The sequence below is a fragment of the Mytilus trossulus genome, unplaced genomic scaffold (assembly GCF_036588685.1).
Source record: "Mytilus trossulus isolate FHL-02 unplaced genomic scaffold, PNRI_Mtr1.1.1.hap1 h1tg000373l__unscaffolded, whole genome shotgun sequence".
In the NCBI taxonomy this organism is placed as follows: Eukaryota; Metazoa; Mollusca; class Bivalvia; order Mytilida; family Mytilidae; genus Mytilus; species Mytilus trossulus.
This window is the reverse complement of record NW_026963340.1, coordinates 2,596,727-2,623,630: the sequence shown is the minus strand read 5'-3', so window position 1 is coordinate 2,623,630 and position 26,904 is coordinate 2,596,727. Positions and strand designations below refer to the sequence as shown.

General features: G+C 31.7%; 2 protein-coding genes across 2 annotated transcripts in view; one reads left to right on the top strand and one right to left on the bottom strand.

The window, feature by feature from the left end:
- Positions 1–1,435: 1,435 nt before the first annotated feature.
- On the bottom strand, positions 1,436–25,522 carry LOC134701967 (uncharacterized). Its single transcript, XM_063563087.1, has 16 exons — positions 25,402–25,522; positions 22,072–22,201; positions 20,452–20,591; positions 19,580–19,638; positions 18,028–18,146; positions 17,031–17,081; positions 15,395–15,467; positions 14,598–14,683; positions 13,050–13,196; positions 12,416–12,530; positions 11,825–11,989; positions 9,433–9,576; positions 8,230–8,523; positions 3,740–3,783; positions 2,350–2,426; positions 1,436–1,832 (listed from the first exon to the last, which is right to left on the bottom strand). Exons 1-16 carry the CDS (start codon positions 25,457–25,459, stop codon positions 1,789–1,791), a joined length of 1,746 nt encoding a protein of 581 aa, XP_063419157.1. The 5' UTR covers positions 25,460–25,522; the 3' UTR covers positions 1,436–1,788.
- A 256-nt stretch (positions 25,523–25,778) lies between these two features.
- LOC134701963 (histone-lysine N-methyltransferase SETD1B-like) overlaps positions 25,779–26,904 on the top strand; it is a 29,747-nt gene continuing 28,621 nt past the window's right edge. The window contains exons 1-2 of the mRNA XM_063563074.1: positions 25,779–25,986; positions 26,122–26,249. Of these exons, the coding sequence (XP_063419144.1) occupies positions 25,959–25,986; positions 26,122–26,249 (156 nt within the window). The 5' untranslated portion in view covers positions 25,779–25,958. The remainder of the gene's footprint in view (positions 25,987–26,121; positions 26,250–26,904) is intronic.

Sequence of the window (26,904 nt, the reverse complement as noted above, 5' to 3'; positions counted from 1 at the left end):
TAGTTTGGGGGTGGGGATGGGGGGTTAAAATCCTACAAGTTTTGTGTATCTAAAATCGAATTTTACATATATCCCTATTGGTAAATCAATTTTTCCCAAATTAAGTTAAGGGGGGTCAGTGAAAAAACTATGGGAATTCAGTTTTTTATCCTACATTGAACTTTTGATGTCGTCCCTTAGTGTCAGATCCAGAAATATAAGTGGGGCCAACTGAATGACCTAAGAAGTGGCCCAATTAAGTCATTATATAGTGATTTCCTATAATTTTTATAATCAACCAAATTTTGCCCAAAAAAGTTTGAGGCCTGGGCCACTCACAGTTCCCCATTATACTTTATACCAGAGAGAGAACAAACATGTGTCTACAATAAACAGAAAATGTCTGAGATAACTAGTGGCACAGAACTTCCATATAGCAGTCTTGTACAAATGTGTTATTTTAAAGCAAACCCATGCATGGTATTTTAATAATGGTAACAATGTGTCTCCTTAACCTATACCATGTATACTGACAGCATTTTCCATCTTTTTTTTTATACATAGTATCTGGTTATTTTTTGTAAACTGGAAGATAAATTCATCTTTTTCTTGATAACCTTACCAAACAATTCTCCAGCATAATTATTAATATGAGGTGTCATATTCAGTTGCAGATCAAGAAATTTTCATAATTGGGGGCCCACTGATTGCCTAAGACGAGCCTGTTCCAGTAAAGTTTGAGTGATTCCCTATATAAGCAACCAAATTTTCCTGAAAAAGGGGGATGGGGCCTCCCCCAAATCCGTCTCTGATATTCTAACCTCCATCGTAGCATCAGTGATTATAACATAGACATTACAATTTTAAAGCAGTTTATGGGTGGAGGTGTTACTTTTTTTTTTTTGGTTTACTTTTATAAATTGATACTTGGATGGAGAGTTGTCTCATTGGCACTCATACCACATCTTCCTATATCTAAAAACTTTCATATTATATACATTTTTTGTTGCAGTACAAATTTATTCCCTTTTGATCCAGTCCAAATTAGTCTGTTAATCATTTTAATTTCAAGATAATTTGATTTCTTTCATTCCATCCATTTCATGTGTATACCCTTGCCAAAGACATTTCATCAACAATACATGTATCATGTCATTAGTCATCAATGGCAGTGGCGGATCCAGAGGGGGGTCCAAGGGTTAGACTCCCTTTTTTTGGACGATCAATGCATTATAATGGGGACATGTAGTTGGAACCCCCCTTTTCTTTGGACCATCAATGCATTTCAATGGGAACATGTAGTTGGAACCCTCCCTTTGTCATGGGTTAGGAGCCCCCCTTTTTAAAATGGCTGGATCCACCCCTGCATGGCACAGAAATTACATATTGTAAACTCATAAATTATTGAGATGTTTTTATTATTGCGACAAATGTGACAGGGAAATAAACGCAATAATTTAAACTTGCATTTATGGTTTCAGTTTAAAATCATAAAATCGCAATAATTTTTGAATTTTCAGTAGTTAATCAAAATAACACATTGTCATTGGAAATGAACTTTTATGTTATCATTTCTATAAAAATTTACAAATCATTAACATAAATTCATACATTTATCATTCTTTGATATAAACAATGCAAGCATAACATTTATCCTTACTAGATATTTAAGAATTTCAACCAAAGCACAGAATCTGCTAAAACTCATTTATAGAATCTTTTCATTTGAAAATGAAAATTCTTTTAGATTTTGTTAAGTTCTTCTTGTGAGTAGTTTAAAAATGTTTTGAAACAATTATCTCAATTCTGCTAATCATGTGATGCACTACTTTTTCTTGTACGTAATGTCATACCTGAAAGAAAAAAGAAAATTTCAAATAGTATTTGTTATTTCTATAAGTAAGGGTAGATTCATTTATTTTCATGGGTACCAATTTTCGTTGATAAAGGAAAACTTGTATGTTCATGGATATTTAATTTCATGCTTTTGCAGAGGTCTGCATACAAGCCTATAGAAAATTTGTCATTTGTTAAACGTTTAATTTTGTGGTTTACCTGTACCCACGAAAATAGGTATCCAAAAAATAATAATGAATACACAGTATATAGTGAATGCAGCCAAGATCTTGAATCTAGATCTTCAATCTGTATAAGCATGTAAAACAAGAGACTATCAGATTTATACAACTGTGTATTAAACACAGCAATATACAGTATTAAAATTTGACAAGATTTCTTCAAATGTTTTCAAGTAGTTGCACAAACACTGTTTGGTAGCCAATACCTCCTAATCATCCCCAAATAAAAAAACGATAATTTTCCTTTGTGGTGAATAAATAAAACCTATTTGGAGTTGGTCATCATACATACCTTTCTTTAAACTGTATGCTTCACTTTTCCGTCTTGTTTTGTTTGGTGTATTTATTTTACTCAATGGCTCTGACTGTCTGAAAAAAACAATTATATAATTACTCATTAATGATATATTAAAAGATTAAAGGTATTTCTATTGAAATTCATTATATAACATTTCACGTGTTGGTAAAAAAACAATTTGACAGGACTTTTATTGTAATAAAATTGAGAATGGAAATGGGGAGTGTGTCAAAGATTGAAATACTACTTTTTGATAAATATTCCTAAAGTAATGAACTAGAGCAGTTCTCGTTCGGACACACACTCCATAATAATATTTTCTCACGGTTCGAAGTAAAGCGGGAAAATATTGTATTGACGTTATGGGTAATATGCGTATGGTCCAATCAGAGTGGGTTGATTTAGATACGGGTATGTTTGATTTGTTTGTCACTTTCTAGCCGCCGTTCGTACGTGCATGACTTAAACTCAAGTCATAATGTATATATATATATATTTTTGAAGTATTTTATTTTTGTTCAAAATTGTTTGTTCGTCATCTCTCTTGTTATATAAGGCAAGGTCTGGCTACCTTTTTCCTGAGATAGGCTTGGCATTGTTGTCAGATACAGGTTTCAATTTTAAAAAATTTGGTTTTTCCTGGACGGCCTCGAAAATCCATGAGGGAAATGTTTTAGAAAATTTAAGAGAGAGTGTATAGAAGCATTGAGTTGCGACATGTTTATTATTTGTTGTTTGATACAATATTGTTTGTGTTATAATAAAATTACATCCGGCGTCCATCAAATACAGCGGGCTGACGGCAAATTGATATTTGCGTTTGTGTTGTTTTATGTATAGGCATATATAGTATAGATAATACTCTTATAGAAATACTACTTTTTGATAAATATTCCAAAAGTAATGAACTAGAGCAGTTCTCGATTGGACACACACTAGTACTCCATAATCTAGTATGTATGCATATATAATATTTCTAAATAATGCACTACTTCTTTTTCTTAGAAATGTTTTCTAAAACATTTCATTAAGATCATGATGCATTCAAGACATTATGCTGGATAAATATCAACTGATTGATTAATTGTTTTTTTAACACTACTTTCAACACTTATGCTTTTTCAAAGCAGTCAATTTTTTGGGTTGAGGAAGCTGGAGTAATCAAAGAGAACCATTGACCCTAAGCAGGAAAGCTGGCAATAATGGTCAATTAAGACTGGAGTAGAGTTCGCCTGCCACATGCGCGATGGGGAATGTTTACACAAACCACAAATAGGGAATGGTATAATAATTCATATTGCTCTTTTCCATAACAAAAAAATAAAGATTAATTTCTATATCAAACAAAAACAAAATATTTTCCCGTAAAATTCCTAACACTTACCTCCTCTTAGATTGCTTTGATTTCTCAATTTTCTCACTTGATTCCTGTCAAAAGAAAAAAGAAAATTGTAAATTTCAGAAATGATAGCGAGGTTTTTATTATTGCAAAAAAATTGGAATGGGTGAGTATCGCAATAATGAGTACCAGCACTCTAATAGCTGATAGATATATCTGTTTGCAGCTTTTCAAGAAATAGCAATAACCAATCACGCATTTTTGTCCATTTTTCATAAAATGTAGTTATAAACACATACAATAATTTCTGCATTTACAGTCCATATATGATATTCAAAATTAACAGTAGTGTACCAAGTGTTGTGTCTATAAACCAGCAATTTTTGGGGGCATAAACCGTTAACATGTTTAAGCTGGTGATTCATCAGAAAATGTTTTTGTAGTGTTGAGATTTAACATATACTGTAAATTCAGAAATTAATGCGAGGTTTTTATAATTGTGAAAAATGCGACTGAGTTGTAAAAGCAATAATTTAAACTCAGGTTTTGAAATATTTTATATGAATTTAACATGATTTTTCTCAAAATCGTAAAAATTAAAATTTCATTTAAATCTACAATGACAAAATCGCAATAATAAATGTACGCAATAATTTCTGAATTTACTGTACACAAATCTCCAAATAAAATCAATTTAATCCCTGAGTTGAGCTGATTACCAATTCTTTTCATCTTCAATACAGACTGGGTTTTACATATTGTTGAAGGCCACACAGTGACATCACCTATAGCTGTTAATTTCTCTGTCATTTGGAGAGTTATCTCCTATCCAATCACAACATATGTTTTTATTTGTAATGGTGTATCTAGCCTATAATTGTTTTCGTCCACTTCAATGGAACTTAAGGTGGTACCTAACACTACAGGGAGATAACTCTGAAAAATCAGCTAAACGTTTTAATTACATTGTGTTGTTAAGGGAAAATTAAGCTTTTCAAAGATCAAAATAAGTTTTTGTCAAACTGATATATAACCAGTGTAATTTTTCTGATAAAACAGTTGGTTCAAATTTTTTGAAATTTTTATATTTTTGTCAAAGGGTCAAAGTAAATTCTTTGTTAAAATTTTAAGAAAATTAAACGAGCCAAATTAATTTTAGTTAAAGTGATGGGTACCACCTTAACTCATTGTATGTGGATAGTTGTGACATTGACAATCATATCACATTTTCTGAACTTTTTATATCAAAGGTTGGATATGCATATTGCTGTTTCAATGCCATGGACAAAACCATCTATATCATTCACTTGAAATGATCTGAACCAGAAAAATGTTGATGTCCAATAAAAAAACTTTAAATTATTCATATTTATTTTAGTTTTATATATTGGATCTGTCATGCAGTTTTCTGGTTCAGATCATTTCAAGTGAATGATATAGATGGTTTTGTCCATGGCATTGAAACAGCAATATGCATATCCAACCTTTGATATAAAAAGTTCAGAAAATGTGCAGCATAGTCTGTCCACAGAAACAAAAGCAGATATACCAACGAAAACTCTGTTGGTGGTTGACCTATAGTTTTACTTAATTCTGAGATAGTGTATAGTATAGACATAATTAAAATAAATTATTTCCAAAATTTCTTGAGAGTTATGTCCCCTGAAAGATGGTTTATTAGTGCATTTCATGATTTGGTTAAATACTTTAATGATAACTTTTTTCAGTTATGTCACTCAATGAGATAAAACAAATACAGTTGAAGTTGTTTTTAGAAGTAACCGTTTTCAGTTGTACCCTTGTCTGAAAACCTACTGATTCTCCCTGTTGACCCTCACTGCTGGGTTCTGACATAACAATGTATTCTTCTGTTTCTATGATCCTTGGAAGATTCTTTTTCGTGGATTCATTTATCTCTACTGACTCCATTGACTCAGATTCTTCTGAAATCTTCTTAGTACTGATTGGTGTTGATGATTCATATGACCTTTTTCTCTTCCTAAGTGATCTAGGTGTTCCAAGGTCATTTTCCCTTTTCCTGCCAACATTGATTACCTCCCCTGATAAATTTGATTCTGTATCAGTTTTTGCCATGAATTGGGTTATATTAGGTAAAATTGGTGAATCTTCAAATTCTTCATCATTGGAATCTGGCACAACAAGATCATCTGCATGAACAACTTTCTTTCCTCTTTTCTGTCTTTCCCTCTTATTTGATGAACTTGAATCATAGTCATCTGCAACAGTCATATCTAGACTTAGAAGAGAATCGTCCATTGATGTTTCTGTTGTACTTGCTTTTGAACTGTGTTTCTCTGGACTCACTCTGGAACTTATTCTTCTACCTGATCTTGTTTTCCTTACAGCTGGTAATATTTCCTTACTCTGCAATTACAAATTTTTAAATGCTGAAATTTTTTTCAGTAGGGGATTTAGGTATGGTTGTAGAAGCCATATACCTCTTGATTGAAAACAATATCATTTGGCACAGAATCTTTAAAAAATATTTGTGCTATTAACACCATAACAAACATTAAGCTCCCCCCATTTTTCCATCTTCATTAATATCTCAGAAATTCTTACACAACAAATAACAATTTGCTTAATTTGACTTACAAATTTAAGGAAACCCCAGTCCCCTGCCAATATAAATTGATTCAAAACCACACTGCTTGTATTTCAATATACAGAATCATGGAAATTAAGGCTATTTAAAATTAAGGAGATGTGACAATTAGACAACTATCATCCAATTCCAAATGATGTGGATTTAAGGTGGTACCCAACACTTTCACTAAAATTAATTTGGCTCGTTTAATTTTCATAAAATTTTGTCAAAGTTTTTACTTTGACCCTTTAACAAAAATATATAAAAATTTCAAAAATTTTGAACCAACCGTTTTGTCAGAAAAATTACACTGGTTATATATCAGTTTGACAAACACCAATTTTGATCATTGAGAAGCTTAATATTCCTTTTACAACACAATGTAATAAAACATTTAGCTGACTTATCAGAGTTATCTCCCTGTAATGTTAGGTACCACCGTAAGCAACTGTATGTCACCTTCCTAATTCATCAAACAAATAAATCATTTTAGTTTGAAACTTTTTCATCTTTCTATAACACTGCAAATCAAACCCCAATTAAACAGATAGAACCATGAAAGTTAAGTATTTTTAGGGTCCCTTTTATTTTTATGATAGGGTATGGCTTAACCCTTTCCTCCATATTGACGCCACCCTCCTTACTCCATAATGACGCCTTTTGACGCCTGTGTAGTACCTCAGTTGAAACACTTTGACTACAAAGTGTCTGCAGTTGAATTAATAAAGTTTGTATTCAATATGAAAAGGAATATCATAGGAATATCTGACTTAAATTTATTTGATGAAATAGTTGTTTTTCACAATGCCTTAATACTTCAAAACATAAGTTCAGCATTTTATCAAAAAAATCCTATGCGAATCAAGTATGCAAATAAAAAATTTCAATGGAGGAAAGGCTTAAACAAAAGTGATTAAAACACCTTCATCAGGTCAGCTCCATTAGCCTGAAACTCCTGACCACCAAATTTATCCTGCCAACTTTTAATCTTGCTTCTTGGTACCATAAAGTTTTCAATTTGTGTTTGTTTCTTTTGACTCTCTTTTAATTTACAGCTATCTTTCATATTTTTGACTGATTCAGGTTTTTCATCATTTAAATCTGAGCTAACAGAGCATTCTGATAAACGTGTGGATCGTCTAGTATTCCGAGACTGAACAATTGTTTTCACCTGTTCTTTACTTTGTTTTTCTTTAGTGCTTAAATCAGATGCCACTGAACTCTCTGACAAACGTTTATTTCCCCTCGATTTATCTCGATTTCCCGCAGTTTCCTCGCTTTTGTCTTCTATATTTTCAATTCCAGAATCTTCCTTGCCAATTTGAGCTCTTATCTTCAAACAATTAACATTCCCATTTCCACTATCATCTGAGTGCTTTACTGCACCTTGATATTCTATTACAAGTGAAAAATCCATATTATCACCCTGATTTCCTATTTTTTCTGACAAAGATGTATTGCTCTTCTGTTCGTAGCTTTCTTGTTTCACGTCTTTCTCATTTGATGTCAAAGAAGTTTTCCTTCGTCTTTTATGGTTATCTTCAATACAATTTCCGTCATAAACTTCTACAGAGGTTAATTTCTTTGAACTCTTCTTGGAAGACTTATTGTGCGAGTCTTTGTCCATCACCTCTAACAAGTCCTCAACATCAGAACTGACAGAAGATTTTATAGGACTTTTTCTCAAATACATTACTTTATTAACTCTATCAATTTGCAAATGTGACTTTTTTTTGCTTGAACTGATTCCCAAACTTTTACAATTATTTTCTGAATCAATCTGGTTATCAAGAGATGCTGAACTTTTTCTTGACCTTTTGGGTGTTTTTTTACTTTCTCTTTCAACTGGTGTATCTGGAGCAAGACTTTTTCTATTGTGTTTTTGTGGACTTTGATCATTGTCATCAAATAAATTGACATTTTTTACCTCAAAACTTTCATGTTTATCTGCCTCCAATGTTTGGTCATCGCTAGTAATTATTTCATTCTCTTTTTCTTCCAAATGTTTGTTTTCATCTTTTTTCAGTGTCATAGTTAAAGAGGTATCAATGTGAAATATTTCTACATCCATCTTTTCTACATTGTCATTAAGATCTGTATCCATGGCTACATCAGCCTCATTTTCATCCTCTGATTGGTCCTTCATGTCTTCTGCTTTATTCTGTCCTAAAGCTAATCCTCCCTTATCAATGTAGAATAAGTCTTCATTGGCAGCAGATTCCTATAAAAATAAAATGTAACTTTACAATTTCTTGTTTGAGAAAGGTGATAAATAATATAAGAGCTATTCCAGAAAAAATGTATGGGGGTGGGATTGGAAGGCACATTGTATTAATTATACATGGGTGATGGGTATCAGAGCAACTTTTCACACTATAATGCACTATAGTTCTCAATTACAATTGTCTGGGTGGCGGGTGCTGACAAAAAATGCCTTCCAACCCACCAACCCCCACGGACCCCTGAGGCCCCCAACATTTTTTTCTGGAATAGCCCTAAGCACAAAATAATTCCAACATTATACTTTGCATAGTTGAAAATGGAATTATATTTTGAATTTCCAGCTATTTGGTGAATCTATTAGAAAAAATTGGATAGCATGATAATGTCACTTTTCTACATCACACACTGCTCATTCTAGTGTTGTGTTTTCTTGATATCAGGTTGAGTTAATATCGAAGTAGCTGTCAAATTGTGTAATACATTAATCATCTAAGGGCTGTTTTTTTTTTTCGCATTTGAACATACATGGTACCCAGGAAAGGAACTTTATAAATGGGTTAGTTTTCCCTTTATTTGTCACCTATCCATAAATTGAGATTTCAAAATGCCTTCCTTGGGTCCCATGAACGTTTTAATGGAACAACCTTTAATTAAAATATCTATTCTCCAACAAAATATTTCTTGGTTGTTACCCTTTACTAGCCAATCTTACTTTACAATCCAAACATTCTTCTTAAGTTAAGATTGAATTAAGTAATATCTGTCATGCCGACTCAGTGACAGAATCACAACATAAACCCATATCATATTATCCTAGGGCATGGAAATCCTGTGAAGGCAATGCATGTTTGGGTAGATAAAAAGTTACTTCCAATATACAGGAAATGAGCACTTTATAAAATCCTACCAACTTGTCCTGTTTCACACCAGTATCAATAAAGAAATTGAGCTGTTCTAAATCTTCTTTCTGTTTGGTAGATGGTGCTCCCTTAGAAGGAGTTTTATCCATTGGCGATTCCTCTTCATCATCTGCTTCATTATAAGAAAATATCTGAAAAATATGAAGCACACATAAATAAGCAAGGCATACATTTTATCACAAGCCTTTGAACTGTAGATTCATTTGATTTACTGACTACTGACAGACCATGTATTTTCTGAAATCTGATTACTGACAGTTCATGTATTTTCTGAAATCTGATTACTGACAGACCATGTATTTTCTGAAAGCTATGATAACTGACAGATCATGTATTGCCTGAAATCTATGATTACTGACAGACCATATATTTTCTGAAATCTATGATTACTGACAGACCATGTATTTTCTGAAATCTGATTACTGACAGACCATGTATTTTCTGAAATCTATGATAACTGACAGACCATGTATTTTCTGAAATCTATGATTACTGACAGACCATGTATTTTCTGAAATCTATGATTACTGACAGACCATATATTTTCTGAAATCTATGATAACCGACAGACCATGTATTTTCTGAAATCTGATTACTGACAGACCATGTAATTTCTGAAATCTATGATAACTGGCAGACCATGTATTTTCTGAAATCTATGATTACTGACAGACCATGTATTTTCTGAAATCTATGATTACTGACAGACCATATATTTTCTGAAATCTATGATAACTGACAGACCATGTATTTTCTGAAATCTATGATTACTGACAGACCATATATTTTCTGAAATCTATGATAACCGACAGACCATGTATTTTCTGAAATCTGATTACTGACAGACCATGTAATTTCTGAAATCTATGATAACTGGCAGACCATGTATTTTCTGAAATCTATGATTACTGACAGACCATGTATTTTCTGAAATCTATGATTACTGACAGACCATATATTTTCTGAAATCTATGATAACTGACAGACCATGTATTTTCTGAAATCTATGATTACTGACAGACCATGTATTTTCTGAAATCTATGATAACTGACAGACCATGTATTTTCTGAAATCTATGATTACTGACAGACCATATATTTTCTGAAATCTATGATAACCGACAGACCATGTATTTTCTGAAATCTATGATAACTGACAGACCATGTATTTTCTGAAATCTATGATGACTGACAGACCATGTATTTTCGGAAATCTATGATTACTGACACATCATTTATTTTCTGAAATCTATGATTACTGACAGATCATTTATTTTCTGAAATCTATGATTACTGACAGATCATGTATTTTCGGAAATCTATAATTACTGATAGACCATGTATTTCCTGAAATCTGATTACTGACAAATCATGTATTTTCTGAAATCTGATTACTGACAAATCATGTATTTTCTGAAATCTGATTACTGACAGATCACATATTTTCTGAAATCTATGATTACTGACAAATCATGTATTTTCTGAAATCTGATTACTGACATATCATGTATTTTCTGAAATCTTTGATAACTGACAGATCATGTACCTTTCCTAAGCTATATTTTATCGTATTACACCTTGTATAGATAAGGAGCAATCAATAGATCGATTGAATGTTGGTTGTTTAGTGCCAATTTTAATATTTTTGTACTGTGGCCTATAGTTGTTTCAACTCACTTTATTTGAACTTTGATGGATAGTTGTCTCATTGAATCATACCACATCTATCTCTATAAGTTTTTATAATGTTTTTATTATGACAGCTAGTTTTCATCAGAGGGTGAAGTAGTATTGTCGGACAAGAAGCTCCTACAGCAGGAAAACTTTTATAGTTCGTTCTTATGTTGTACTGTTATACCACTGTCCCAGGTTAGGGGGAGGGTTTGGATCCCGCTAACATGTTTAAACCCGCCACATTATTTATGTATGTGCCTGTCCCAAGTCAGGAGCCTGTAATTTAATGGTTGTTGTTTGTTTATGTATTACATATTTGTTTTTCGATCATTTTTTAACATAAATAAGGCCTTTAGTTTTCTCATTTGAATTGATTTACATTGTCTTATCAGGGCCTTTTATAGCTGACTATGCGGTATGGGCTTTGCTCATTGTTGAAGGCTGTATGGTGACCTATAGTTGTTAATGTTTGTGTCATTTTGGTCTTTTGTGGATAGTTGTCTCATTGGCAATCATACCACATCTTCTTTTTTTATATTTACAGCCTAGTCAATTAAGTCTAGCTACTGACTTATGGTATAAATACTTAAAAAACCTTAAGAATGTTTTTTTTTCCTTTGTGTCTTTTTGATTTGAAGCCTCATTGACATATACCATACAATTCTTTGTGCTCCTAAGAAGGAGGTGAACAACTTATATTATTACGTCTGTTAGTCTTTCAGTCTGATCCTCTGTAGCTTCCTCTAACAAAAACTTTGTCACAATGGTCCCTTTAAATCTTTTATCGTTTGGAAATTCCTCAACTAGGGGTGCATCTTGGTTTCTTAACCATGACAGCAGTTTTCTTGGCGCTGACACTGACTTCATTGTCTGAAAAGTACAAATGCAATGATTATTTTTAATGCAAAACTCATAAAATTGGCAATCTTAGTTTATTCATCATTTTTTGAGAGGAGTTTGGTGATATGGTCTGTCAAGTTTACAGACTGGAATGGATTTTCTCAATATAAAAGACTGTAAATTCTATACCAATGAAAATAAATAAATCCACATTGTAATGATTTTAATGTCAATAGAAGTCTGTGAGTCAAATTTAAGAGCTGTTCCAGAATAAAATACATGAGGGCATGAGGCACTTTTTACAACCAGAACCATCCTAAAAATAAAATCAATAGTTATATAATTCTTACATAATTCTACTGAAAATATGACCACCTATATTCAGTTAATTTGAGAACATCCAGTCACCCCTACTTCATAGATTTTGGAACAGCCCTTAACAACTTTTAACTGTACCTCATTGATGTCGTCCACTGCATCCCCTACTTTACTATGGAGGGACCTTACAGCCAAAACCTGTCTAAGATAAATCTTTTCCTCAGGATACTCCTCTGTCTTTATCAATATAGCCCTGATAAATACAAGATTCATTAATTAAATTTTTTTTTTACTTTTTATGTTTTAAAACAGATATCTGACATGTCTGACCTGTTTCTTTAGCAAAGTTAATTGTCTTTTGATTGAGTTAAGCCATCTCAATTAATATTTTATAGTGTGTCTTTTTTTGTTGTGATGTTACACTATTGTTTCAGATAAGGGTGAAGGTTTGGTACCATTAACAAGTTTAAACCCGCTGCAAATGTTTGCACCTGTCAAGTCAGGAATTTGATGTTGTCTTTTGTTGATGTGGTTCATAAGTGTTTCTTGTTGTTTATATAGATTAGACCGTTGTTTTTCTCATTTGAATAATTTTACACTAGTAATATTTGGGGCCCTTTATAGCTTGCTGTTTGGTGTGAGCCAAGTCTCCATGTTAAAGACTGTACTTATAAAAAAAATTGTGACTTGGATGGAGAGTCGTTTCATTGGCACACATACCATATTTTCTTATATCTATATCATGACATATTCTAATTTATCAATTAAGTACCTTGCAAGAGGAATAATAACTGTTGCATCTTCTTCCGTTACGGATGACAATTGTAAAAGTAAGTCTAGCTGATGTTGCTGCCATGGTAACAAATACTTTACAAAGCCACAGAGTTGTCTCCCTGTCTTGTTTTTGTTATTTCCTGACCTTTGTTATTAAAAAGTACAACAACTTAATATGTATCTAGAATATATATACAAAATATTAAGAATAATGCAAGAAAAAATTTAAATATGCATAAAATATTTGATACTGGACATTATTGGTCTAACCGATAATCAATCAATTAAATTAACAGTTTATAGATGGCTGGGTTTTAAATTAATGTCATATGAAAGAAACCAAATTCTCCATTAAATTTAACTCTTTTTTTTTAACAATCATACATACATAAAAATAATTTATCAAAATATTTTTCATTGAAAATTCATTTATACAAGATTGTATTGTTAATGTACATAGTGGTACTTTATAGAACATCAAATTATGAACTGTACTTTATTGACCATTTCTGTTATAAATTCAGTGGTTTATAAATTTTCTCATCCCTTAATTTGTCTTCTTTTCAATAATTTTATCTAGCGTAACGGTACCCAAATTGCACCTATTTTGACAGTTTTTTCACCTACGTTTTTTTATGATCAAGAAATAAATGTCCTTATTGTGTTTATTTTGTAGCCCTATCCTTCTTTATTGTACCCAAATTGCATCCATGCTTAAATTCACATCGTCAAAAGTCTAATTAACCGAGCTTTTGTTTAATTTTTTCAAATATTTTGAACAATTGGGTATTAGTCCATGCTTACACTTCATATTGTACGAAATGGATACTTATAATATATTTTATTTGCTAATTTTAAAAAGATGACGTTTTGATGACGTCGCATGATGACGTTTTCATACATTTTGCTTTTTCAGTAAAGAGTGCATCTGTTGATAGATACTGTGAACGTTTTGTGTATATCTAAATATGTTTACTTGTGTTGAAAGACGTGCATAGTATCAAATCATAAAAATACAAATTGTTTAGTCTCTAGGAAATCTTGTAAGATTTTCGTTGCTATTTTTTCTAAATAGGTGCAACTTGGGTACTCGGTGCAATTTGGGTACCCTTATGTTACTTGTCATAAATTTTCACTTCTTGTCACAATTTTTTTTCTTCTTGTTGCTAAAATTCTTCATTTAACTAATTAGTAAGACCGATTATTGATATCAATGAAAATTATAAAATGAACTCAAATTACTGTGGATTCCTTTATTTTCGTGGTTATCAATTTTCGTGGTTTGAGGAAAATTTACATATTCGTGGATATTTAATTTCGTGGTTTTGGCAAAGTCTACACTCATTCCTTTAGAAAATTTGTTACTGTTGAACATTTGAATTCATGGTTCTCCTGTACCCATGAAATCCACGAAAATTGGTATCCAACGAATAGAAATGAATTCAAAGAACCTAAATTTGATGTAATTATTCAACTCAGTCTTTGGTGTTGTAATTAGTGTTACATTTGATTATATTCTGAGAAATATCAATGTTAAAATATTCACCTATTAGACTGTAGGAACAATTCCACATACAGCGATAAAAGTGATGTTAATATATCTTCATATGATGGCTTTTTCTCATCTTCACACTAGCAAATAAAACATAATCAAAACTATTTAATACCCATATTTTATGAAATGTCAAAAAATCAGGGTAAAATTTGCTTTAAATAATGAAAGCTCCAGTACTATTTGAAATTTTTAGTGAAAAGTCCCAAAAAAATTGTATTTACGAGAAACTCAGACACAAATTTTTCTTTTAACGTTAACTTGTGTTAATTACTATACAGTGCTTTTTCAATGGTTTAAAAAGCTGTTCTTCTGTTAGTTTGGTATAATAAAACAATTGTGGCCCCTTAGAAGTGATGAATATCCAAAATTGTCAACCCTTATAAATATTATTACATTTTGGGCTGAGCCCTCAGTGAAATAACCTTCTACTTTTTGACAATTTTGGATATTAACCTTTTCTACATTCCATCATTTAAGGAATGACTGTAATATTTTTTCTTTCTATGAAGAAATAACATAAAAAATTTGGTGCACACTGAATAATGCACTTAGCAGTTTTTTACAGTGTGCACCACATTTTTTATGTTATTTCGAATAGACAGAATAAACATAACAGTCATTTCTTATCATTTAATTCTAAATTCCATTTTAAACCGTAGAAAACCATGAAAAACATTGATGACATCACGGTCACATGACTAAATTATGTTTATGGGCTCATAACAAAATAACGTCAGCCAATCAGAAGACGTGTTACATCCAAAACTAAATTATTGTATAACACAAACCTGATCACAGTGTTGTTTTCTCAGATGACATACACTAACAAAATTTCTTATTTCTGTTGCCATCTCAGAGCATCTACAAAATAAAGAATATTTCGGAAATAGGGTACATGGCTTTCTTAACAATAAATATAAGCAAGCAGGTGAACATTTCTCTCATACAATCTAGTGTCCAAATGAACAAAACTCAGGTTAAGAGGTTGTGAAAGTGAACACTAAAGCACGTTTAAAGCTGTATACTATTAAAAATATGTGTGCGATATGATGGCCGATATCTACTTTTTCAACCCTATAAATTTATTTTTAAAAAATCAGTCAATTTTACCAATCCCTTTTCAAGCTACAACCATGAAATTAAGAGTTAAAGCAAGCTTTTTACTCTCTTTTAAGATTGCCATGACAGCAAGTGTAGTCATATGATATATGTGATATCGGAGTACCTCATGATTATTGTCAGCCAATTAAAATTCTGGATTCTAATGATTTGATTTTTTGATTTTTTGTGTTTTAACGCCACTTTTTAGCACAGCATTTAGGCTATTTCAAGGCAGCCAGTTTTTATTGGTGGAGGAAGCCAGAGTGCTGGAGAAAACCACAGACCTTCAATAGTAGATTCTAATGATACATGTCATTATTGCATAATACACGAATTAGTTTCTATGATTAAATACAACATCCCATGCAGTTTATGTGTCATTATCTGTATTGTTACATTAACTGTCTTTAGTCAGTTGAATCCACTTAAATGTTTAACCCTGCCACATTATTTATGTATTTGCCTGTCCCAAGTCAGGAGCCTGTAATTCAGTGGTTGTTGTTTGTTTATGCGTTACATATTTGTTTTTCGTTATTTTTTTTACATAAATAAGGCCGTTAGTTTTCTCGTTTGAATTGTTTTACATTGTCTTATCGGGGCCTTTTATAGCTGACTATGCGGTATTGGCTTTGCTCATTATTGAAGGCTGTACAGTGACCTATAGTTGTTAATGTCTGTGTCATTTTGGTCTTTTGTAGATAGTTGTCTCATTGACAATCATACCACATCTTCTTTTTTATATTTAGATATGTATAGTGCACATTTCTTTACCTCAAAAATGTAGCAGGTACATGTAGAGGGGAATGCATATTATACACAATCAAAAATGTTCCTTTTTTTTAAATTTTTTTGTTTTAATTTTTCATTAATATTTTCAATGCATGGTTGGTTTTTGAAGGAGAAATTTACATTTTACAATTGAAAGACATCCACAGAGGACAATGTTTTTTGTGATTTTTTTCAATACGACATGAAGATTTGTTTTCAGCATACATTTGAGGAATGACTGTAATATTTTTTCTGTCTATGAAGAAATAACATAAAAATTTGGTGCACACTGAATAACATGCGTAGCGGGTTATTTAACAGTGTGCACCACATTTTTTTTATATATAATTTGAATAGACAGAAAAAATGTTACAGTCATTTCTTATAATTTCATTCTAAATTACATTTTAAACCGTAGAAAACCCACGAAAAAACGTTGATGACATCACGGTCACATGACTAAATTATGTCTAAGGGCTCATAACAATATAACGTTAGCCAATCAGAAGACGTGTTACATCCAAAATTAAATTATTGACATATGTCTGTACTAACCGGTCTGTTTCTTCACCAGCCACTAAATCTTCTGCTTGAGTCTGTACAACTCTGTAATCACAGAAACAACATTTCACAAGCTGACATCACAGATAAAATCACTCTTAAATCAAAACAAGAATGTGTCCATAATACACAGATGACCCCCCCCCCCCATTTTCTATTTTTAGCGGACCGTAAAATTAGGGTAAAAACTCTAATTTGACATTAAATTTGAAAGATCATATCATTTGGAGTTTTTGTACTAAGTTTCAAGTAGATTGGACTTCAACTTCTTCCAAAACTACCTTGACCCAAACAAACGTTTACCTGAACTCTGACTGTAAATGACCAGAGTGACAAACTAACGAAGAAACAATCACACAGACAGAAAAAGACACATCAGCCAAAAATGGGACATAAAAAATACTGGTTGCTGTATTTATGAGAAATTAGTTTAAATTTTTTTTTTTTAGTGGATTGGGAAACAAGTTTTGCAACTTATATTAATCCCTTTCTACTTTGCGGGTGCGAGTGCTATCTTGTAACGCCATTAGCCTACTCTTTTTTCGAAATCTACAAGGGTGTCTTTAACGTGCAAGAGACATGGCTCTCTCTTAACACGGGTCAGCCATTTATCGTCCCCTTCTGCATACTATCATCGTTTCCTCAAGACCATACTCGCAAATGGTGTCATGGGAGAGCCGAAAATTGTGTTCCTGAAATTTTCAACCCGAACAGGAATTGAACCAGGAACCTTTGTGTTAGTAGTCCGATGCACTAACCACTACACCACAGCTCTCTTTGGAATATTGATATTTTTGGTAAATTCTTGGATTTAGAGGATTTAACTGAACCCTTTTTATGAAAGGCAATTAATTTTGCATGAACATGGTATCATAAGGATTGTAATACAGCTACTTCTTACTACTAAATTCATGAAATTCTAACTTTAATAGTTGTAAAATATTTGTTTCCCCCTTTAGCTGAATTTTGATTACATCATACCTGCACTTACCTGAAATATTTTAGCATTATATGTCGTAATGTCTCTGCATGTTTCGATCCTGAAGTCAATTTCAACAACTTGTGACAACTTGACAACTGTGGAAAACTTTTATTCTCTGGTGGGAAGTCCTATAAATATAGTTCATGCATGTAAAGGTTTATGGATAGAACATGTACCTAACAGTAAGCACTTGTAGAACAAATTGTTGGCAGAAAACAACTTGTTACTTGCAATTAGCATGAAAGAAATACTTGTGGGATACAAATTCAATATTCAATACAAAACTATGAAATTAAATATCTATGTAACTGTGAAAGGAATAGGTCCAGTAAGACCCCTTTTTGGACCCAAAATATAGCAGTTTTACAAAATTGTTAAAATGTAAACTTTTAGTTAATTATTGGAAAGAAGAATGCTTCCGCTACATAAGAGGGTGGTAAGGGTTATTTTCGTGCAACGTTTTCGGCCTTTTTATTTCACATGTTTTCGTGTTTTGGTGTTTTATTTCTCGTTTTCTCGTGTTTTGTTTGATGTGCGTGCTTTCGTATTTCCCCTTATTTATTTCCTGTGTTTCGTGTCGGTGCTCTTAATTTCTCGTTCTTGCCTTTTTCCACATTTGATTAAAAAAGTAATTCAAAGTCAGTGAGTTATAGTACCTTTTGAAACTTGTGTAATATAATAGAAATTGATGTATATTGTTTTCATTCTACTTTCTATTGTATATGTATGCCATACAAAATGTAATAAAGTCCATCATAATAATATTTTTTCAAATCGGATGCAAGTAGCAGACCACAAGGTAGGTATGTCCATCATAACAATGTCTACATGATCTCCAAGAACGGCTGAGTAACAACTGCTGGTACTCTTTTTCTTAATATTTACATTTTTATTTCTCGTGCTTTGTTTTTCCAGATTTTTATTTTTTCGTGCTACATTTTTGCGATTTTTATTTCACGTGTTTCCGTGTTCAGTACCCCCCTTTACCACCCTCTACATAAATATGGGCAGTTTTTGACAATTCAATGCACACATAAATATGGGCAGTTTTTGACAATTCAATGCACAGATATTGGGTACTAGCATCATTAACTCATGCTAAATTATTGAAATCTTCACAATTTTAGCATTTTATCTAAATTTAGACAGTTTCTGTCTTAAATGAAAGTGGCCACATTTGTGTTCATCCTTAATATTGAAATGTAAGTTGTATTTGATGATAACATATATATATAAAGGTTGAGGATGAACACGGATGTGGTCACTTTCATTTTTGACAAAAACCATCTGAAAAGTGACATTTTTTGGCATATTTGATAGGTTTTTCACATTTATTCTTTAATCAGAGCGTTTTTAATGACTGACTCAAAAAGTGTTTAAAAAGTGTCCAAATCTTTCTTTAGCTGAACCTGAAATTTGAGGCCAAAATCGGCTCTTACTGGACAATCTCCACAATTCACAAAATTAAGCATCTTAAAATGAATCTTTTTAAGTGATGTCTCATTTGCATTCATTATGACACATACCCACCATCTCCCTTTTCTTAAATAATAGAACTTACATCTAACAAATTCAACACCTCTGGGTCCTGATGAATTCTTTCAGCTATAATTTGGTTCACTAAAAGTAAAAACACAAAAATACTAAACTCCGAGGAAAATTCAAAAAGGAAAATCAAAAATCAAAAGGCAAAATCAAAAGTCCAAACACATCAAACGAATGGATAACAACTGTCATATTCCTGACTTGGTACAGGCATTTTCTAATGTAGAAAATGGTGGATTGAACCTGGCTCTCACTAAAATAGAGAGCACAAATTAAAAGGGACTATCTGACTATATGTTATAACACATAGAATTAATTGGTTTTTTTTTCTAATTTCCATGTCAAATTGTTTTTGGCAGACCACAGAGTAGGAACAACTAATATTTCTGAATTAAATAATTTTCTAATAACAAAAATATAATAAAAAGTACATGTAGTCTATGTTGAAAAAGTGTGAATTATAAACATTACTATTATTTCATTTTTTTTCTGTTTTATTCCCCTCTGTTTTATAATGTTGTTGAGTTGCTGTCCATAAACTGATTCATGCTTAAAATCATCTTAAATTCACATTAGTCATGTAAGTAGATTTATTATATTCATATATTTTTAACTGTTTATCTAAATGTGTTTGAAAACATTTTGAATCAGATTTTATAAGAAAACTGTTTCACTAAAATTGTGGCATTCAAGATCTGTGTATTCAAAAGAAGTAATATCTAATAATTTAAAAGCTTTCACTATGATCATGATGATACCCATTCAATGAGATTAACAAGGCATTTTTTGTAGCCTAATTCAGTACTTTAGGCAAGATTAATAATGCATTTGTTGTAACCTCTCAAAATAATATAGAAAAGATTAACAATGCATTGTTTGTAACCTTACCTAATAACTCTCTTTCTGTTTCTGTTTTACCCTCTGTGTTTTGAAGTTGATGTCCGTCTTGTTGATATAAATTATAGTCGAATTCTGGCAAATCTCCCTCCTCTCTAACATGCTGCCTGTTTTGAGATTTCCTGAGAAACCTACAAAAAAACATATGAAAAACATATAAATATTTGTTTAACCATTCACCATGAGTGAACTATACATGCTATATACCAATCTTATAATCGCATGCCTTTTCTGCTGAATGAAATACAGAAGTTTGATAAATTAGTTATATAAATCCTGGTAATTTTCATTCACAAGTTTAAAATTTAAGTTTCTGATTACTTACTTTTGGTTCAAATTTTAGTTTTTTAAAAGAGGAAATAATTTCTAGTTTTTATTTTTATTTAACATTTGTTATTTCAGGCCCTGCTGAGTATGAGGTATATAGTCCAGTCAAAAAAGATTTAACCTCAAACTAATTGCAACAGAAAATGTTTTAGTTCTAATCTATAGCAGTATGCCCTTTATATAAACAGAAAAAAGTCCCAAAAAATCTAACTTGAGGAAAACTCAAAATCAGCACTTTTAATTACCTATGGAAATTAACATTGGAAGGGGAGATAACTGTTACAAAAATGAGTCTTTGGTTGTTTTTCTTGAAATTTATGTAAAGTATGATACTTTGATGGGATTATATGTTTGTATTTGACTGAAATATGTAATCTTCTCCTCATGAAATGTACAAAACCAAAGTGGTATGGGTAGATTTATTTTTTTCGTGCATTTTTCATTAAAGAATTTGCAAATTTGAAGCTTTGTAACCATTTTGAAAAAATAATGTGAAAATTTGGTAATGTTTATGTCTGTATATTATATCATTTCAGCAACTTACTTATCTAAAGAAACTTTTAACCACAAAAAAAAGAATACATGCTTAATTATTTTTATTAAATTTGAGATTCTTTACCTTGACATGTTGAAAAATTCAATAAATGGTCAACTAATGAATTACAAAATCTAGATTATAGCTTGATAAAATATATGAAAACACCTTAAGAGTTGTTTATTATACTGTAAAGACCGCTAAAAAATCAAGAATCGATACATTCTTATGAATAGAAGCGGTAAAGTTATAATTTTGTATCAATTGACCTTTTTTTTCAAGAGTTATCTCCCTTTTCAATACAAATTTCCATAGGAATTTTAAATGGTGATTTTTTTAGTCTTCCTCAAGTTAGATATTATGGGACTTTTTTTTGTGTAGATTTGGGGTATAATGCTAAAGATTAAAACTTTTAAATCTTCTGTTGCAATTACTTTGAGGTTAGGGTCAAATTTATGCTAGATTGACTGGACTAATAGGTTTTACTCATTTTTAAAGGAGTCTTATCTATCATGTCTATGGTGACCTATAGTTGTTAATTTCTGTGTCATTTGATCTCTCTTGAAAGGTTGTCTCATTGGCAATCAGACCACATCTTCTTATTACTAATATAGATAACACCCATAATAAATAACATCCTAGTAAAATTACTGACCATAAACTTTGAACTAACGGTACTTTGTAAGGCCCTAGAACTTTGCTCCTTGTTTACCTTTTTTTTTTTAATGTAAACACAACCTTATACTTACTTGTCTAACTTTTTCACATATTTGTCAACATTTTGTAGAATTTCTGTCTTAATATCTTTCTTTGATATACTTTTTACTGCCTCTATAAATGTTCTCTTTAATTCCTCTTTATCATAATCATCTCTGTATGCTAAAACGAAAATAGTCTTACTTTAATAGATATAAGATGTGGGATGAGTGCCAACGAGACAACTCTCCAGCTAAATTACAATTTATAAAAGTAAACCATTTTAGGTCAATGTAAGGCCTTCAACATGGAGTCTTGGCTCACACCGAACAACAAGCTTTAAAGGGCCCCAAAATTACTAATGTAAAACCAACAGTATAATCTATATAAAAAAACAGAATCATGTATAAATTACATAACAAACGACAACTACTGCACATCAGATTCCTGAATTAGGACAGGTGTAAACATTTGCAAACTTGTTTAAATTAACGCTTAAGCTTGCAATTTGTATGAACAATATATGATAAATCATTTCAATAAAAAGATACAGAGGAATTTGTGTTTGACAATGAAAATTATATTTTAAGGCAGTCTCAATAGCTGATTTAAAAAAAAAGAAGACTCTTGAAACAAAATTTGTTTTGCATAGGTCTAAGAAATTTTGCAGTATTAACGCAGACATGTAAGCCAAAGTGGTCCATTTTAATGCAACTGTTGTTAAACAAAAAAATGTTTACAAATTATATCAGAAGTTATTATACATTGTCATTGTACATGGTTATAGAACAGATCAATTTTTGTATTGGTATAATTATGTGAATAAAGTTCAAAATATCCTCTACTTCTATTCTAATATTAAAAATGTTTAATATTACAGGAAAAAGTGTAACCACATTGTGTGATAAAAATATAATAAATCTCATACTTAATAATACATCCTATAAGGCACTAAAATTATCTTCCTCTTTCGTAACAAATTGTTTTAATGCAAGAAGTAATCTATTGTAATAGATTTTCATTATACCTTTAATTGTTTATTCACATATATATATAATTGTTTGTATTTTACTACCATGTATAGCAAATTGTTTATCCATTCGGTCATTACCATTTATTGTAAATGCGTTAGTGCCAATAAAATATTGTCTATTGTCTATTGTCCAATTTCACACATTTGACAATAAACATATACTGTTGTTGCTGAGGTTTTTATCCAATAGGCAATACATGCAAACAAATATCCAATATTTAAGCTGAATAAGAAAATCAAATACTATAAAGATAACTTAGGGGACGACCATTTGATATTCTGGGGGGGCCAGGAGGATTTTGAAAATAAATAACTCAGCCTTGATAATCACAAAAATAAATGGTTTGTTCTGTGGTAGTTTGAAAATAAATTACCTGACTTGCAATGTATTGAAAATAAATAACTCAGCAGGTCTATAGCTTATTGGGCCTTCAGCGGTTCCAAAACCGTTAAAAAAAAATGTTGCCTCGCTCCGCTCGGCAAAATATGTGACAATACTTTGCATTTTAAGAGGCTAGGTAAAACCAAACTAAATTAACTTTAATACTATGTATGTATGCAATATGTGTATATTGCTTGGGAATATAAATGGTTCAGTTCGTTAAGAAAATTATAAAATACTTAATCTAATTATATTAATTGTCTTTTATAATATACTTATTACTATGTATTTGTGTTTAGTTTGTCCTTTCTCGCTATGTATTATCTTAAATTGTTTGTATATATTGTCCTCTTGTACACAAGTATGTGTCTGAGGTTATGAATGAAATCTTGAATCTTAAAATTTCTGAAGGGGATAATGATCTACTAGTATTCTGATTAGATGGTACACAATGACTTGACTATACATGTATTAATGGTTTACCTTTTTTTAGATGGTTATTTGGATGGAGAGTACTGTTGTCTGACATTGGCACTCACACCACATCTTCCTATATCTTATTATTCATAATTAACAAATATTTAAAAAATTGTATGTTTTCGAATATCGCAAATCAGGGACGTATATATCTATATAAGTCCTTGCTTAAATATAGTGGTAAAAAATGAATAATCAGTCCCTTGCTTTAATGAAAATGAAAAATCTTGCTTAAATAGTGCAGAAAATGAATAATCTGTCCTCTCAGTTTACAAAAATAAATAACCGATCAAAAACAAATCCTCCTGGGCCACACTTAAAAGTATTTTGGTTTGCCCAAACCCTACCCAAAGGTTGAGACAGTGGGTAGGTAGGTAGGCATTTTCTTTTTTTTTCTTCTAGAAAAGAAATTGAAGTCTCAGATGTTTATTAGTCTTCATGCCTATTTGATTAAAAAAAAACTTCTTCTTCTTCTTCCATATAAGAGTTGGGTTCCTTTAATGAAACGTTTAAACTCTGCGGGACTACGCATGGTGACATCACATATCTAGTCCCCTAAGGCTATATATATACAGTATTTACAATAAAATCAGGTTGTTACGGTTAAAATTATGTACAATCGTCCAGTCTGGTATTAATGTGTTGTCTGTAGCCCTGAGCGAAAATCTTCAACTGATCCCGCTTCAGCAACCCTGGCAGGTAATGTATTCCATTCCATGATTGTTCTTGGAAAGAAGGAGTTCCTGTAGACATCACTGGTGACCCTCTGTTGGTAAAACTTGTGTCCTCCACGAGTTCTACTGTCGCCACCTTTGAGGTAAGTACTCTTGTTGATGTCTATCAGCTCATTCTGGATACGATAGAGCATGCATAGCCTGTTGTCACGGCGTCTTGTCTGTAATGTGTCCCATTTAAGATCTTCTAACATTGTAGTGACGCACCCTGGTGTGTGTGATGTGTAGTCATTATAGACAAATCTAGCAGCTCTCCTCTGTATAAGTTCTAGTGTGTTGATGCTTGCTTGGTTGGTTGGGTCCCATATAGTAGAAGCATACTCTATGACAGGTCGCACGAGTGTTGTATAGCCAGCAGCCTTTACTTTCCTGGTACATTCTTTAAGGTTTCGTTTGACAAACCCAAGTGTTCGGTTACCCTTTGCTGTAACACTCTGGATATGTTTGTTCCATGAGAGGTTGTTTGATATTGAAACTCCCAAGTACTTGGCACTATCTACTGGTTCGAGTATGTGTCCATGTAGAGTCAAATCAGGACAATAAAAGAATTTGAGTAGGCAGTTTTTTCTGGGTAGGTAGCGTTTGGGCAAACAAACCTATTTTTTATTATGGCCCTGGCCTCCCCCAGAATATCAAATGGTCGTCCCCTTAGAAAATGTTGGAGACCCTGGCCTTGAGAGGTAAAATTGACTACAAATTTTATGTGATCTGATTGCTCATGAAATGATTATTTGATGTATTGAAAATATAATTTCACCTTTCAACTCAATAGCCGTTTGTTTTGTGAACTTTGTGGCTTTTTTACTGATGTTCATTTTTATCTGTATACTAAGAAATAATACACGTGCACTTTTCACATTAATAGGCCGAGTGCATTTGTTAACTGATTTTTGATTGGACAAAATACAAACAGGGTTTTCCGAAATAAACCAATCAGATAAAAACGCCTAAGCTTTGAAGGATTCTCCTCAATATCAAAGCAATTACATAAACCTTTTCAAAATATTTAATAAATTCGTGTTTAATTGAATGATATACAAATAAAAATATCTTTTCCATAAGATTTCCAAGCATAATATTTATACGAAAATATCTCGATTTTCAGATTTTACAACTCTGCCTTTCGGTGCAATGAATTGTGGGATAGAAAGGAATCTTTGATGCTTGTGTTTTAAGAATGAGCAAATTATTTCACTTAAATACGTTTACAAACAATAGTTTTGTTTGTAGATGTGTTTTTATGTATCTTATTTAACCCAAGAATCAGTACAGAAGCATAGGAGTAGCCAGAATTGTCAATCAACGTGAAAAGACATGGATTTCGACAGAATGGAAAGCTCCAGTGAGGATATACAATGTTTACATTTGAAAATTTAATTGAATTTCAATGAATAGATATTATTGTCATTCAAATTCGTGATTGTCATGATATTTTTTAGTTTCATGTCATTTACATGCATTTAATTTCTATTTTCAGGCTTAAATGGGATGAAGGCAGGGATGGATGGAGACAAGAAACTGAGGAGAAATTACAAACTGCTTGTAGATCCCATGATAAGAGGAGGCTCCCAGAAAATCTACAGATTTGATGGGATAGATCCAACGGTAACATGTTATGATTTTAGCAACGAGAAGACTGTCAATTATGACAGTTGGATATATAAGTTATTACTTTCATTTCATGTTGATACATGCCTATACTGTATGCAGTTTAAACAGGAAATATACTTACTTCATGCATTTTTACAAATATGCAGTGTTTACATTTATTTGTATCATAATTTCAAGATATGGATACACTGTACATGGTCTTATTAAAATGCTAATTGTAAAATTTTAAACCTACCGCTTGTTAAAGAACTTATTATTTCTCTCTGTCTGTACATTTTCATGTAGCTTCAACTATTACTGGTAAATGCATTTATGCAAAAACATATTGTAAAAGTATTATGTAAATTTGTGTAACATCTATATGGATGATGTAGCTGACTTTAAATTAATACAAGGGAATAACTACTAAATCCCTTTCATTGGCAAAGAATTTTGAATAGTTTAATTGTAGCATCAAACAACCCTGCCATAGATGAATAGTACATTGTAGATACTGGTAGAAAATACTTATTATCCTGGAAAATATACATAGATCATGATTTGTTCAGATTGACATTTTGAGTGTAAGTATAGACACAGAAGAGATTTGGTAATTCTGAATCTGAATCTCATGTGTATTAAAGACTATTAGAATAGTTAAATCATATAA